This window comes from Coffea arabica, chromosome 7c (assembly GCF_036785885.1).
Source record: "Coffea arabica cultivar ET-39 chromosome 7c, Coffea Arabica ET-39 HiFi, whole genome shotgun sequence".
Lineage (NCBI taxonomy): Eukaryota > Viridiplantae > Streptophyta > Magnoliopsida > Gentianales > Rubiaceae > Coffea > Coffea arabica.
The window spans coordinates 10,970,566-10,983,955 of NC_092322.1; the positions used below are offsets into that span (position 1 = coordinate 10,970,566).

Here is a 13,390-nt window from a genome sequence, read left to right on the forward strand (position 1 = left end):
TACCTGGACTGGAGAGTATCCCCTGATAGGACCATAGCAAAGATATTTTCCTTAAAACTTTTAGTGGTGCATACATAACCTCTGAGCAGGGCGTCCTTGTCAAAAGCTCATATGCCACAAATCAGCTTGAGTCTTTAGAACTGGGGCTGTTAATTGAGCTCTGAGAATAACTCTATAATTTTTTGTTTTCTTTTGTGGTTTGGGGGGGGGGGGGGGGGGGGGGGGGGGGGGGGGGGGAGGACAATTGAGGGGTCTCCCAGGAAAGGCCTTTGGAATTGTATAATCTACAAAAAGCATCAAACAGTATCTTTAAAATTTTAAATTAGAATGGCATGATAGGCCACTATATGGGAAAGCACACAACTGGACTCATTGATGCTTGAGCATTAGTTATTGGGAGATTAAGGGTCTGTTTGATAACATAAAAAAGTGCTGAATCTGAATTTTTTCAGACATTCAAATGTTTTGAGTGTTTGATAAATGAAAATTCATCTGTTGAACTTGTGTGTATTTTTTTCAGCACAAGAATCCTAAGTGAATGCTTAATTCTGATTAGAATCAATAGAATTACTTCAACTATCTTATCTTATCAAATCTACCCTTGTTTGTTAATTATGTTCAAAATTCTTAGCTAATTAAACAACATGATATTCTCTATCCAACAATTTTTTGTTTCTCTTTTTTTCCTTTTTAATGACTTTCACACCTTCTCCGTACTCCTCATATAATATATTTCATCTTTTATATTAATTTGAATTTAAAAATAAATATTGCCATTTTCATACCTAACAATTTTAAACTGATTAAATCATAGATTCTACTTTGTTTGAATGAAAACATATAAGGGCAAAATCATCAAATTAAACTTATTAAGCATTCAGTTATAAAATATATATAAAACAATATAAATAGGTTTAGCGTTAAAATTCAGACATTCATATATTTTTAAACTAATTAAATCATAGATTCTACTTTGTTTGAATGAAAACATATAAGGGCAAAATCATCAAATTAAACTTATTAAGCATTCAGTTATAAATATATATAAAACAATATAAATAGGTTTAGCGTTAAAATTCAGACATTCATATATTTCTTTTCGGTGCTTAAATTTTAACAAATTAATTGTTTCAACATTCAGGCTTCAGAATTCAGATTCAGTTTTATCAAACGGAACCTGAGGTTGATTTATGAGCTCTAGAGATCGATAATCCTATTGTTAGAGATTGTGAAAATACCAACTGTAAGGAATCTCGGGTGATTGAAGAATGAGATTCTCGCTAGTGTATTTACATGCACCTCCATACTCGGTTCTGGCGAGGGAAAATCTGAAATTATTTGCAGGCTTAATTATTTCTGTTGGAAGTCTCTTCCTCAATCATCACTCGCACGGGGATAATCCCATTGTTGAGTTATACTGCATCAAGTGAATTTCTAGCCTTTTCCTTTGATTGTGCCTTTTTTTTTTTTTTTTTTTCTCGTTGTGTTCATTCTCTGTTTTCCTTGTTACATATTGGATTCGAGGTGGCAAATATAAATCAGGCGTTGTATTGCTGTTGTTGCAACTTACAAGAAAACTATCATTACTCCTCTGAAAAAACCATGATCAATCAAATTCGTGACCTAATGGTAGGACTTTTTTTAAACATGACTAGATGTATTTCGTGGGGGGGGTGGTAGGAAGTAAGGATGTAGGACATACTACATATGATGACTGATCATAACAACAAATAAAGCAAGATAATCTCCCAGAATCTACCTGTACATTTTTCACAATTTGCTAATTAATTGGTAGTAGGTGCAGTTAAAGAACCATCAGAGGAGGTCCCTTGTGTTCCACTCAAGCTCTAGTCTTGTTTTTTTTTAAATGTTTTGGAGGCACGTTCAATTTTAGAAGACCCATGCATGGACTCGAGTTTTTAACAGTTCTATAGAAAGCACAAATAAATAAGACGACAATCACCAAAATCTCAGCCTTGCTTGAGAGGAAAGCGCCCTTGGAAATGGCCCTGCTCTTATTAATTAATTACTTCAGACACCATATGTGTTATGACACCATAGCCACCAACCAATCGTAGAAAGTTACTCCATCAATGCAGCATACTCTAAAAAAAAAAGGGTAAAAAATTTTATACCTAATTTTTAACAAATATACCTATTTTCCTCGTTAACCCTCAATTCTCTCTATCCAAAGAATAAAACAAATGATTTTTTTGATCTGTCTTTTGTTTAATTATATAAGGGCATTTTGGTCATTTCCTCTATTTCTGTTAATTTTAACGGATTCCGTCACTTTTACAATTTAGTTCAAAGTACAGGGTGTTGTATTGTATGTTTTGAAACTACAGAGGGCTTTTCTGTATATTAAATTTACTACAGGGGATTTTTTTGTATTTTACCCTGAAAAAAAGAAAAAAAGAAAAGCCATTTCTCCATCCTATTTTCAATACTATTTTTGGTAAACTTAATGTGTTGTTTATTCCATAATCTTGGATGCCACACCAAGACCTCTCCCAAGTCACTTTAAAGTCTAAGTACTGATCAGAAAATTCGCAAGACAACACGTATAAATTGACTGAAAGAATTGATTTAGTACGTTAATCCTAAATGGATCGAGGGGCCTCTCTCTCTTTTTTTTTTTTTTGTCAACACATGTATGTTCGGATCAATCTTTACGGGGTCGATCGACGGCCTCTCCAGTTGAACTTTGCCGTTCAGTCGCATAAATTAGTTCAATTTTAGCGTAAATCGGTACAATCTTGATCGAAAATCTTATACACATTCCGTGACTGGACAAAACTAGGATTAGAGACGCCCCATAATCCATTCCACACGCGCTTAAAATATTCGGCAGAATTCAACGCAAATGATGATCGCGAGCCTTCGTGGCCAAAACAAAGAAGAGAAGGATAGGTACCATTAATTAAGCCCAAAATCAAGCATTAACCAGTGCTTGAAATTTGCTCATCAGCCTATGCATGTGATTTAAACCACGAAGAAAGAAGATTGTCTTTGGTAGCACTCTAAAGTTGTTTTCCAACCACAGTTGGTCGAAGGAGGACATCTTTCTAAATTTGCCCTTCTACGTTTCACTCCCTCTTTAAACCATACCATCTACATCAACTAATCAACCAAACACTCGTATCACCACCTTCTCTACTATATAAACCAGGTTTCAGAGGAGCTGATCAAGAACCATAAATGGCTGCTTCTAGTCTACCATCCTTGAGTAGTAGCGCGATGGGCATTTTCGTTGCTTTGATGGCGCTGTCTCTTCTCCTTCCTCAGCATGCACTGGGCATAACCCGGCATTATGAGCTCAATGTACGTTAAATGGCAATATTGAAAGAACTAATCAGATTGCATTCATTTTGGTTCATCATCATCATCATCATCATCATCATGTATCCTTAAGTTGTTGACATCGATCTTTTGCAGATCACCATGCTTAATGTCACGCGGTTGTGCCACACAAAGAGCCTGGTGGCTGTGAACGGGCAATTTCCAGGGCCTCGCATTGTTGCCGGGGAGGGTGATCGTCTCCTCATCAAAGTCAACAATCATGTCTCAAACAACATTACCATCCATTGGTACGTATTTCATCTTCCTATAGCCAGTTCTTCAACTCGTGGATAATGTAAGGTTTATGATCGAAAAAGAAAAAGAAACCTCGATCGATGATGGTTTTGTGTAAAACAGGCATGGCATTCGGCAGCTTCGAAGCGGCTGGGCTGATGGACCAGCGTACATAACACAATGCCCGATACAAACAGGCCAGAGCTATGTGTACAATTACACCATTGTTGGCCAAAGAGGAACTCTGTTCTGGCACGCTCACATTTCTTGGCTAAGAGCAACTGCATATGGTCCTCTAATCATCCTACCCAAGCATCACGTCCCGTATCCATTTGCTAAACCGTACGAGGAAGTCCCCATCATCTTTGGTAATTAATTAACTACCCATACTTTGCAACAAAAATTTACTGCAACAAGGAATGAGTTTCCAGACTCTGAATTAACGTGCAGGTGAATGGTTCAATGCCGACACCGAGGCCATAATTAGCCAAGCTTTACGAACAGGTGGTGGTCCAAATGTCTCTGATGCCTATACCATCAATGGACTTCCGGGGCCTTTGTACAATTGCTCTACTAAAGGTACACTTTGTGTATAATTAGTAATAATAATTAACAACAGCTAACACATTGATTATTAACTCTACATATATATATATATATATATATATATATATATATGTTTTGGACAGATACTTTTAGGCTGAAAGTTAAAGCAGGGAAGACTTACCTTCTTCGGTTGATCAACGCTGCACTAAATGACGAGCTCTTCTTCAGCATTGCAAACCACACTCTCACTGTGGTTGAAGCGGATGCAAATTACGTTAAACCCTTCGAAACAGATACGATCCTAATTGCACCTGGACAAACAACTAACGTTCTTCTCAAGACCAAGCCCCAATTCCCCGCTGCCACTTTCCTCATGCTGGCTACACCATATTTCACAGGAGCTGGAACCTTTGACAACTCCACCGTCGCTGGTATTGTAGAATATGAACAGTCTACGTCACTTAATTCCACTACTGCAATTTCAGTGAAGAAACTCCCACTCTTCAGACCCACCTTACCTGCTCTAAACGACACATCCTTCGCCGCCAATTTCTCGAATAAACTACGCAGTTTAGCAAGTCCACAGTACCCTGCAAATGTTCCCTGGAATATTGATAAACAGGTCTTTTTCACAGTTGGCCTTGGAACTAGTCCATGTGACCAACCCCAAGGCTGCCAGGGTCCCAACGGAACCAAATTTGCGGCATCCGTCAACAACATCTCGTTCGTACAACCCACCACAGCCCTTCTCCAATCTCATTTCTCAGGCCAATCCAGTGGTGTTTACAGTCCAGATTTCCCGTTCAACCCATTGCACTGGCTCAACTATACTGGAAACCCACCGAACAACACCATGGTGGGTAATGCCACCAAAGTGCTGGTGGTCCCTTTCAACACCAGCGTGGAATTGATCATGCAGGACACCAGCATTCTTGGTGCCGAAAGCCACCCGCTCCATCTTCACGGATTCAACTTCTTTGTAGTTGGGCAAGGATTTGGGAACTACGATCCAAACAAGGACCCCAAGAACTTCAACCTTGTGGATCCCATTGAAAGGAACACCGTTGGGGTTCCGTCCGGCGGTTGGGTTGCCATCCGTTTTTTAGCAGACAATCCAGGTTTGTAGTTTGTATGAATCCTAGTTATTGATTGATTGTTTCTTCTGTCCAGAGGGCTCATGACTTTGTTAACCTGTATCTGTGCAGGAATGTGGTTCATGCACTGCCATCTGGAAGTTCATACAAGCTGGGGTTTGAAGATGGCGTGGCTTGTCTTAGACGGAAAGCTTCCCAATCAAAAGCTTCTTCCACCGCCAGCAGATCTCCCAAAGTGCTAATAAATTCGTTCTCTTTTTTTGGCCTTTTGATCTCTCTATTCAGGTTTTTTTGGCGTTTGTTTGGATAGAGTATTATTTAAAATATTATTTGGAATAATTACTGTAGTACTTTTTATGATATAATGCATGTGAGATAAAAAAGTGATTGAAAATATAAAAAGTTGGATTGAGAAATGTGTTTATGATGCAAGCGGAATATTATTTGGGATATTAGTTTCCTCTGCGGCTTTCTAATTCTAACCTTCGTTAGCGAGGTTCAATCTACAGCTCATTGGCCAGTTCTAAACTTCTAATCCAGCTATTTTATGGGATTAACATTCTTTTACTACTTCATTTCCATCTTTCCAATTATCTTGTTGAGTTTAGGACAGAGACATGGATATGTGATTGTTAGGGTGAACCAACACCAAGATTTGGAATTTTAAGAATTCAATAAGGTTATTATGTAATGAAATGTCAGTGATATTGCCAAGCTTGGAGCGTCTGATGGATTTCTTACATTAAGTTACACTAATCTATGAAAATTCTCTTGTGTTTATGAAGTTCTTATTGATTTCTTTTTCCACGCTATTACCTTGTGTTGACCTCTCCTCACTTAGTAGTACATATATACAGCGGTCACTTTTCGGGAAAGGAAGAAGAAGCAAAAAAAAAAAAAAAAAAAAAAAACTAACTTTTTACCAATAAAAACAACGGGGGAAGGAGATTACACCAGTTTTATCACTTTAGAAAATAAGAATGAAGGACATGTATGTATAACAAACGACAATTCTGTTCAATATAATTGAGCATCTCCTTGTTTCTGAGTGAACAATTAGATAGAAGTCCCCCAATTTTTATAGCACTGAAATTGTTTGGAGTATTTTTTTTTCCTGTTTTTTTCACGTCGAGGATCAAGTCACATGTTATGGACTTTTTCGAGCCCAAACAGTTAAATAGACATTTGTACAAAGGTTCATTCAATACTAAGGTACCGGTTGATAAAACTGAATTTGAATACTGAAATAATTAATTTGCTGAATTTTAAGCACTGAAAAGAAATATATGAATGTCTGAATTTTAATGTTAAATCTATTTATACTGTTTGATAAACATTTATAACTGCATGATTAATAAGTTAATTTTGACAAATTTGCTCTTATATTTTTTCATCAAAAAAAAAAATAGAACCTATGATTTAATTAGATAAAAATGTTAGGTATGAAAATGATAATATATATTTTTAAATCAAATTAATATAAAAGATGAAATATATTATATGAGAAGTATGAAGAAAATGTGAAAATCATTCAAAAAGGAAAAAAAAGAAATAGAAAATCATTAGATAGAGAATATTATATTGTTTAATTAGATAAGGAATTTTGAACATAATTAACAAACAAGGGTAGATTTGATAGATAAGATAAGATAATTGAAGTAATTCTATTGATTCTTATCAACATTAAACATTCAGTTAGTATTTTTGTGCTGAAAAAAATACACACAAGTTCAGCACTACTTAACAAATTCAACAAATGGATTTTCATTTATCAAACTCTCAAAACATCTGAATGTCTGAAAAAATTTAGATTTAGCACCTTTTTCTGTTATCAAACAGACCCTAAGTCTCTTTTTCCTTCTTTTTTTATAAAATGAGGCTAAATCCACACCTCCATAATTAAATAGACATTCTTATAACCAATTTGATCAAATTGCACAAAGGTCCATTCAATACTAAGTCTCTTTTTCTTTCTTTGTTGGATGACGCTAAATCCACACCTCCACAATTAAATCAGCATTCTTATAACCAAGATGATCAAAGAGACGATAGCATTTATGAGGTTTGATAGAAACTTTTTCAATAAAGAAATTACCCTTTTTGTGAAAATCAATGGTACTAATTTGGATTTAAAATTTACATCATTACGAATGGTCTTAAAATATTTCATATTTTTCTCATTCACTTTGATAGCATTTAAATCCAAGAAGCTCCCCTCCAGTAATAGGGTTAAAAGAACGGAAACATAAAAAGACATGGAAGAAGAATTCTACTGGCCGGAAGGCACCTTCCACCACATTCTCTAATCTCTGTCAAAAAGAAAAAGCCCAAGTCGCTGTTTTGTCTAAGGATTTGTTGACTGCACGGGAGACAATCCCTATAATGGAGCTTGATGACCCGTACTTTGAAAACAAGAATCTTCAGTTCTTGCGCTGCCTGAATCCAGGCACCTGCGAGAATTGTAGAGAAGTCAAAAGCGAAGTTCCAAAATTATGTCAAAACCACTTTAGCAAGATATTAAGAACCAGGTGGAGTGCGTATACAGGAGTTGAGTCTTAATGACTCGGCTTCATTCCTCGACGAACAGATCAAAATAGCCGTGAAATATGGTGTGGAAGTGATTAAACTCAAACTTTGGGATTAAAGATATGTCGTCCCTGAAAGCGTCCTGCAAGCTAAGTCATTAACAGATTTACATCTTTCAGGGTGCAAGTTTCAAAAGCCGACTAATACAGAACCATACATGTTTAATAAAATCCGGTCTTTGCATCTTGTGGATGTTTTTATTGACGATGAGATGTTTGAAGATAATCAAGGTGATCAAGCTTCACAGCCTAAAAGAATTTGTTTTAAATACTTTTGACCAGTGGACTGAGGATCTAATTAAGTATCGAAGTTGATGAACCAAGTCTTGAAAATATTGAGTTAGGGTATTTGAGTCCACCTTGTCATCTTGAATTCAGGGTTCAAAGTCGCGGTTGCAGCTCGGATCGTTTCACATCGGTTTCGTCATATCGGTTACGGTATCGGCGAGACGCGAATTTTTGAAATATTTAATATTCTTAAAATTATAAAAACATATGACAAACAAAGATAATTAAAAAATTAATAAAAATTAGCATTGACTTGGAATAATTCGGAGTAATTCGGTATGACTCAACCGTTTCAACTCTTCACGGTGACGTTTCGGCGAGTCAAGTATTTCGAAATCGTATCGGGAGTACCCAAGATGGTGATGACTCGGCCAAGTCGTTTCGCACTCGGCCGAGTCTTTGAACCATGCTTGAATTGCATGCATCTAAAAATCTCACAAGTTTATGGCTGGATCGTGCATATGCCCTGGAAAAATTCTTTGATAATTTGACAAATAAATTCCCACATTTTTAATCTCTATACCTCGATTCAGTGTACGGATGTGCAAGAATCAATGTAACAAGCCATTCACTAAAGCACATTCGTGTCTTCCCAGGTGAACAGCCACTGGAGCTAGAAATTGATGCTCCAAACCTCAAGCCAATATTTTCAACGTCAAAAAGTTGCTTAAGTTCAGGTAAATCAATTCAGGGATTCCAAACCCAATAACATAGTGCCCAGATCTTCCTGTGAAAAGAGCTCCTCAAGTTCAGGTAAGTCAATTTAGGGATTCCAAGGATGAAAAGAGCCAAAATCCATGTCAAAATACGCTCCCTGCCTGAGTGCACTATCCATCAATGTGCTGTCTTACCTTAGTCCGAAAGAAAAGGCTCAAATCACTGATTTAACCAAGGAATGGTTGAGAGCATTGCAGACCAACCATACACTGGAGCTGGATGATCGGTACTTGCAAAAGAATAATCCTCTCTTTCGGGACTTCTCCCATCCAGAGGACTACTCAGGCTGTAGAGAAGGTAAGGAAAAGCTGTGTAATTATGTCAACAGCACTTCGCTAAGATAATGAGAAGAGCATATGAGGAATTGAATCTTGGTGTGGGCTTTCATGGGATTGCGATTTGGCATCTTTTCTGAACAAAAAGCTTAAAATAGTTGTTATAAAACGTACGAAGGAGGTCCAACTAATTATGACAGATGGTATACTGAGCCTAAAAGCATCTTGGAAGCTAAATTATTAACGGTTTATAATCTTAACAGGTGCATGTTTGAAAAGCAGTTGAATGCAAGATTCCTGTGACACAGATGATTTGGTCCTCTGCATTCTCTTTAAGTTTTACTTTCTATCCTGTCTTTCTTCATCTCCTATAGTGAGATCGTTATAAATCGATCCCTTTTTGGGAATATTTCGATTCAGTCTTAGATAGGTATTTCATGGTGTAACCGCAGTGTAGTTGGCATCCATCGTGTACTAGGCCTTGACATTTCCATGCAATCTCCGACTAAGAAGTTCAATGAAGTATGTGTTCGGCTGCACTAGGGACGTTTATACTCCAATTTAAACTGCATGTACTATAAGACATAATTCAAACTTCAGTCTTATGAATTGCAACTCATTCTTTACTGTTTTGAAGTGTTTGCTCACGGTCACAATTTGCCTGAATTAATGATTTGAATTGGCTGCTCAAAGTTTAGTTCACGAGTCCTTTAACAATCCAAAGATGTTTCAGCGTGTCAAGAATTATCTGCAAGCTTTTAGCTCCCAACAAGAAGACCTTGTTGGTTTCATTCAAAAGTAAATTATTGGCAGCTGTTCGGTTTGGCTACACAACTAAGATGGTAAATCTTTAATTTTTATACATTTCCCGGACTGCCCTATGATTCTTGTGATGGGAGGGTTATTTTAATCGTCAGGAGCGGAACACAGAGAGAACACATCAATGCTACACTTCAGTCTTCAGCTGTCGCTGTTGCCGTCCATGGAGGGCGATGAAACTAAAGCTACTTTGTTCTTCTATCTGCTTAGTCAGAAGGAGATGGCAAAAGAATACGTGACTTGTTCAATATGCCGGCTTTGTTATAGTATATAGTAGAGTATTTCTTCTTGCATTATTGCATCTCTGTGAAGCTAAAACTAGAGGCAAATGATGAACGGGAAAACCATTATATATCTTAGAATGTAAATCGTAACCGACCCCAGCAATTTGAAGGTATCAACAAAGGTCGTCACCAAAGGCTGTACAATTATTGTCTGATTCTGAGCGTAAAACACATCAGACTTTGAGTATAACATACGATCCTAATGGCCAACTAGCATGAACCTACATATGAATAACTGCCCTCAAACTTAAGGCCGACATCAACAGGACTTACTTCATCAAGCCAACTGTAAAGCTTAAATTGCCAAATGGAAAGACACAGCCTATCTGTTGTATTCTCATAAAAAGAAGTTCAACATTGTATTAAAACGGGCACCCATCTCTTCCAACAACTCAGAAAAAAGGTGCCGCAGAAATAATGGGAGAGGTGGAAACAAATAGGCGTCCATCAGCCTCTTGAAATATGGGCCAACGTTGCTCTTTAACGTCTATTTCAGATGGTTCGTGACCAGCCAATATGCTGGGGAAGCTCCAACGTGCTACCAGTACAACTGTCTGAGTTGGGGGATTTCAGTTTCAAATTTCGAACTTTAAATGCGCGTTAGACATGCATTCGCAAAGCTAGACAAAAAGTTCGAATTCTACCTGCACAGTGGATGTATTCAAACTTGTTTCCTCATTAAAGACTAATTTACAGTCTAATGCCATAAATGCCCCGGAAACTTGAGACATCATATACTGATGTGGAGCTTGTACGAAAAGGTCAGAAGAGTAGTAAAGGATTATCAGAGTCAACCCGAGAGAAAGGACAAAGAGCGCAGAGTTATTCAGATCAGCCAATTAGCTGATAAGGATGAAGTGGTTCCCAATGCTCCCTGAAAGAGGAGTGTGCAAAATCCCCTTTTTTTTTTTTTCTTTTTTTTTTTTTGGGATCCAACGTCAAATCCACACCAAAAAGAAAAACAAAAAATAGATTTTTTTTTTTTAATGTTTTGAATGAATAGAGGACTAGTTGTTCAAGAAGAATTTGACGAGCTCCATCAAAAGGAAAGCATGTTAAAGACCACAAGCAGCAAAATGCATTAAATCCTTCAAGTAAAAGGAAAGCATCAAGACTATCTAAAATAAAGCCCAGAAAAGCTTCAATCTCTGAAGCTGAAAACAGCATAAAAAAGCAAGAGCAGTGCCTTAACAATATGAAATAACAAAGCCCTAAAACTAATGAGAGCTCAATATTAGCTTCAATCCGCTCCCTTTTTGAATTTGGTAGCACATTACAATTAAGCATAAATTGAAATCAATCCTAATACTTGACAGGTTTCTACTCATTATCTGGCTTTGAAGCTTCCTTGATTTCTTCAGTGCCATCATCCTAAATCAGAACCAGAAATAAATGTACTCAGCCTAAATCATCAATTTGACTATATAAACAAACAAACAAAAGAAAAAGAAGAAACCATTACCTGCATGTCTGAAGTCCACAAAGTAAGGTTATCACGCAAAAGCTGCATTATTAAAGTGCTATCTTTGTAAGACTCCTCCCCTAGCGTGTCCAACTCCGCTATTGCTTCATCAAAAGCCTAACCACACCAGACATACAATAAAACATCATACGTATTATTGATCTCAACTGATTATTTGGACATGCAGCTAACTTCTCACTTGAGAAATCTGGAATCAGTGTCCAATGCCCATAAACAACAAGAAAATAGAATAGGCAAGACAGAAACTGACATAAACAAATTGTTGAAAACTCATCACAAACCTGCTTGGCAAGATTACAAGCTCTGTCAGGAGAATTCAGAATCTCATAATAAAACACTGAGAAATTGAGGGCCAGTCCGAGTCTGATAGGATGCGTGGGAGCAAGCTCTGCGTTTGCAATATCCTACAAAGACGAGGAAAAACATTTTTTTCACTTCACCTCACCAATGAAAATTTTCAATTTCTTAACAGTTAGCCAAAAACGAAAACCATCCTCACCAAATACATGCTAAATGCAGGAATAGAAAAAAGCTCTCTTTATTAATCCATAAGAAAACCAGGAAAGAAATGCATTCTACCAACTCCTACTAGCTTCAAATGCGCATGTAAACAACTTGCTTATCTTAAACCAAGAACAAAAGTCACATCCTGAATTACATGAATGCATAAACGATATACTTCAAACTAGCTTCAGATCGGTTACGGAAAGTCAAAGGCAATAAAATAATCTTATTTCCAGTCTACTAATAAATAAATAAATCCATAAATGTTAAACTGTTGAACCTAACAAATGTACAGAGAATAAATAAATAGACAGATGTAAAAAGAAAAAACCTGAGCCGCCTTGTAAGCCGAGAGAGTGTTCTCGGCGGCTTCCTTTCTCTCGGCTCCAGTTTTAAATTCAGCCAAGTAGCGATGATAATCGCCCTTCATCTTCAAATAAAACACCTTAGAATCTCCGGTGGCAGCGGAGCCGATAAGTTTGGAGTCGAGCAGCTTCAGAATGCCGTCGCAGATCGACGAAAGCTCAGACTCAATTTTAGATCTGTAACTTTTAATAGCGGCCACGTGTCCTTCGTTGCCACGGCTCTCCTCTTTCTGTTCGATCGACGAAATGATCCTCCAGGAGGCTCTCCTAGCGCCGATCACGTTCTTGTAGGCGACGGAGAGAAGGTTGCGCTCCTCCACCGTCAATTCCTCGCCGCCGTCAGCGGCGGAGACGACTTTTTCCATGAATTCTACCATCTCTTCGTATCGCTCGGCCTGCTCGGCCAGCTTTGCCTTGTAGACATTCTCTTCACGCGGTGAAGCCATTGGTGAGTTGGGGAATTTTAGAGAGAGAAAGTGTGAATTGTAGAGAGAGAAAAATAGAGTGCGTGACCGTGTGCGTGAAATGGAAGACGAAATCGAAGAGCGGTTTTATGGAGTCCCCCGGTTTAGAGTATTTTAATATTATTGTGATTTGTGGAGTCCCCAAAAAAAAAATACTATAAAAGAGAAGAAATAAGTGGAAGCGTATTTGGAAAATTTTGGGCTTCGACTGCAAGCCCAAACCAATAGATATTGATCATGGCCCGCAGGACGGGACTAGTTCTTTTGCTGGAAGCGTTATTGTGGCCGCAAAGAGAGTCCTCGAAAAGTCCTTCTCGGAGTTTTTGTTCGGATAGTCAATAATTTTTTTAAAAAATTTTTGCTTGCACTATAAATACATCTTTTAATCAC

General features: G+C 37.5%; 2 protein-coding genes across 2 annotated transcripts; one reads left to right on the plus strand and one right to left on the minus strand.

Annotated features, from left to right (window-relative positions):
* Positions 1 to 3,201: 3,201 nt before the first annotated feature.
* On the plus strand, positions 3,202 to 5,680 carry LOC113698696 (laccase-17-like). Its single transcript, XM_027218600.2, has 6 exons — positions 3,202 to 3,324; positions 3,439 to 3,590; positions 3,700 to 3,944; positions 4,027 to 4,155; positions 4,266 to 5,240; positions 5,328 to 5,680. The coding sequence occupies exons 1-6, from the start codon at positions 3,202 to 3,204 to the stop codon at positions 5,456 to 5,458; spliced, it is 1,755 nt and encodes a 584-aa protein (XP_027074401.2). The 3' UTR covers positions 5,459 to 5,680.
* Positions 5,681 to 11,308: 5,628 nt separating this feature from the next.
* LOC113699111 (14-3-3-like protein 16R) lies at positions 11,309 to 13,143 on the minus strand. Its single transcript, XM_027219223.2, has 4 exons — positions 12,503 to 13,143; positions 11,949 to 12,071; positions 11,647 to 11,763; positions 11,309 to 11,555 (listed from the first exon to the last, which is right to left on the minus strand). The coding sequence occupies exons 1-4, from the start codon at positions 12,980 to 12,982 to the stop codon at positions 11,505 to 11,507; spliced, it is 771 nt and encodes a 256-aa protein (XP_027075024.1). The 5' UTR covers positions 12,983 to 13,143; the 3' UTR covers positions 11,309 to 11,504.
* Between the last annotated feature and the right edge of the window lie 247 nt (positions 13,144 to 13,390).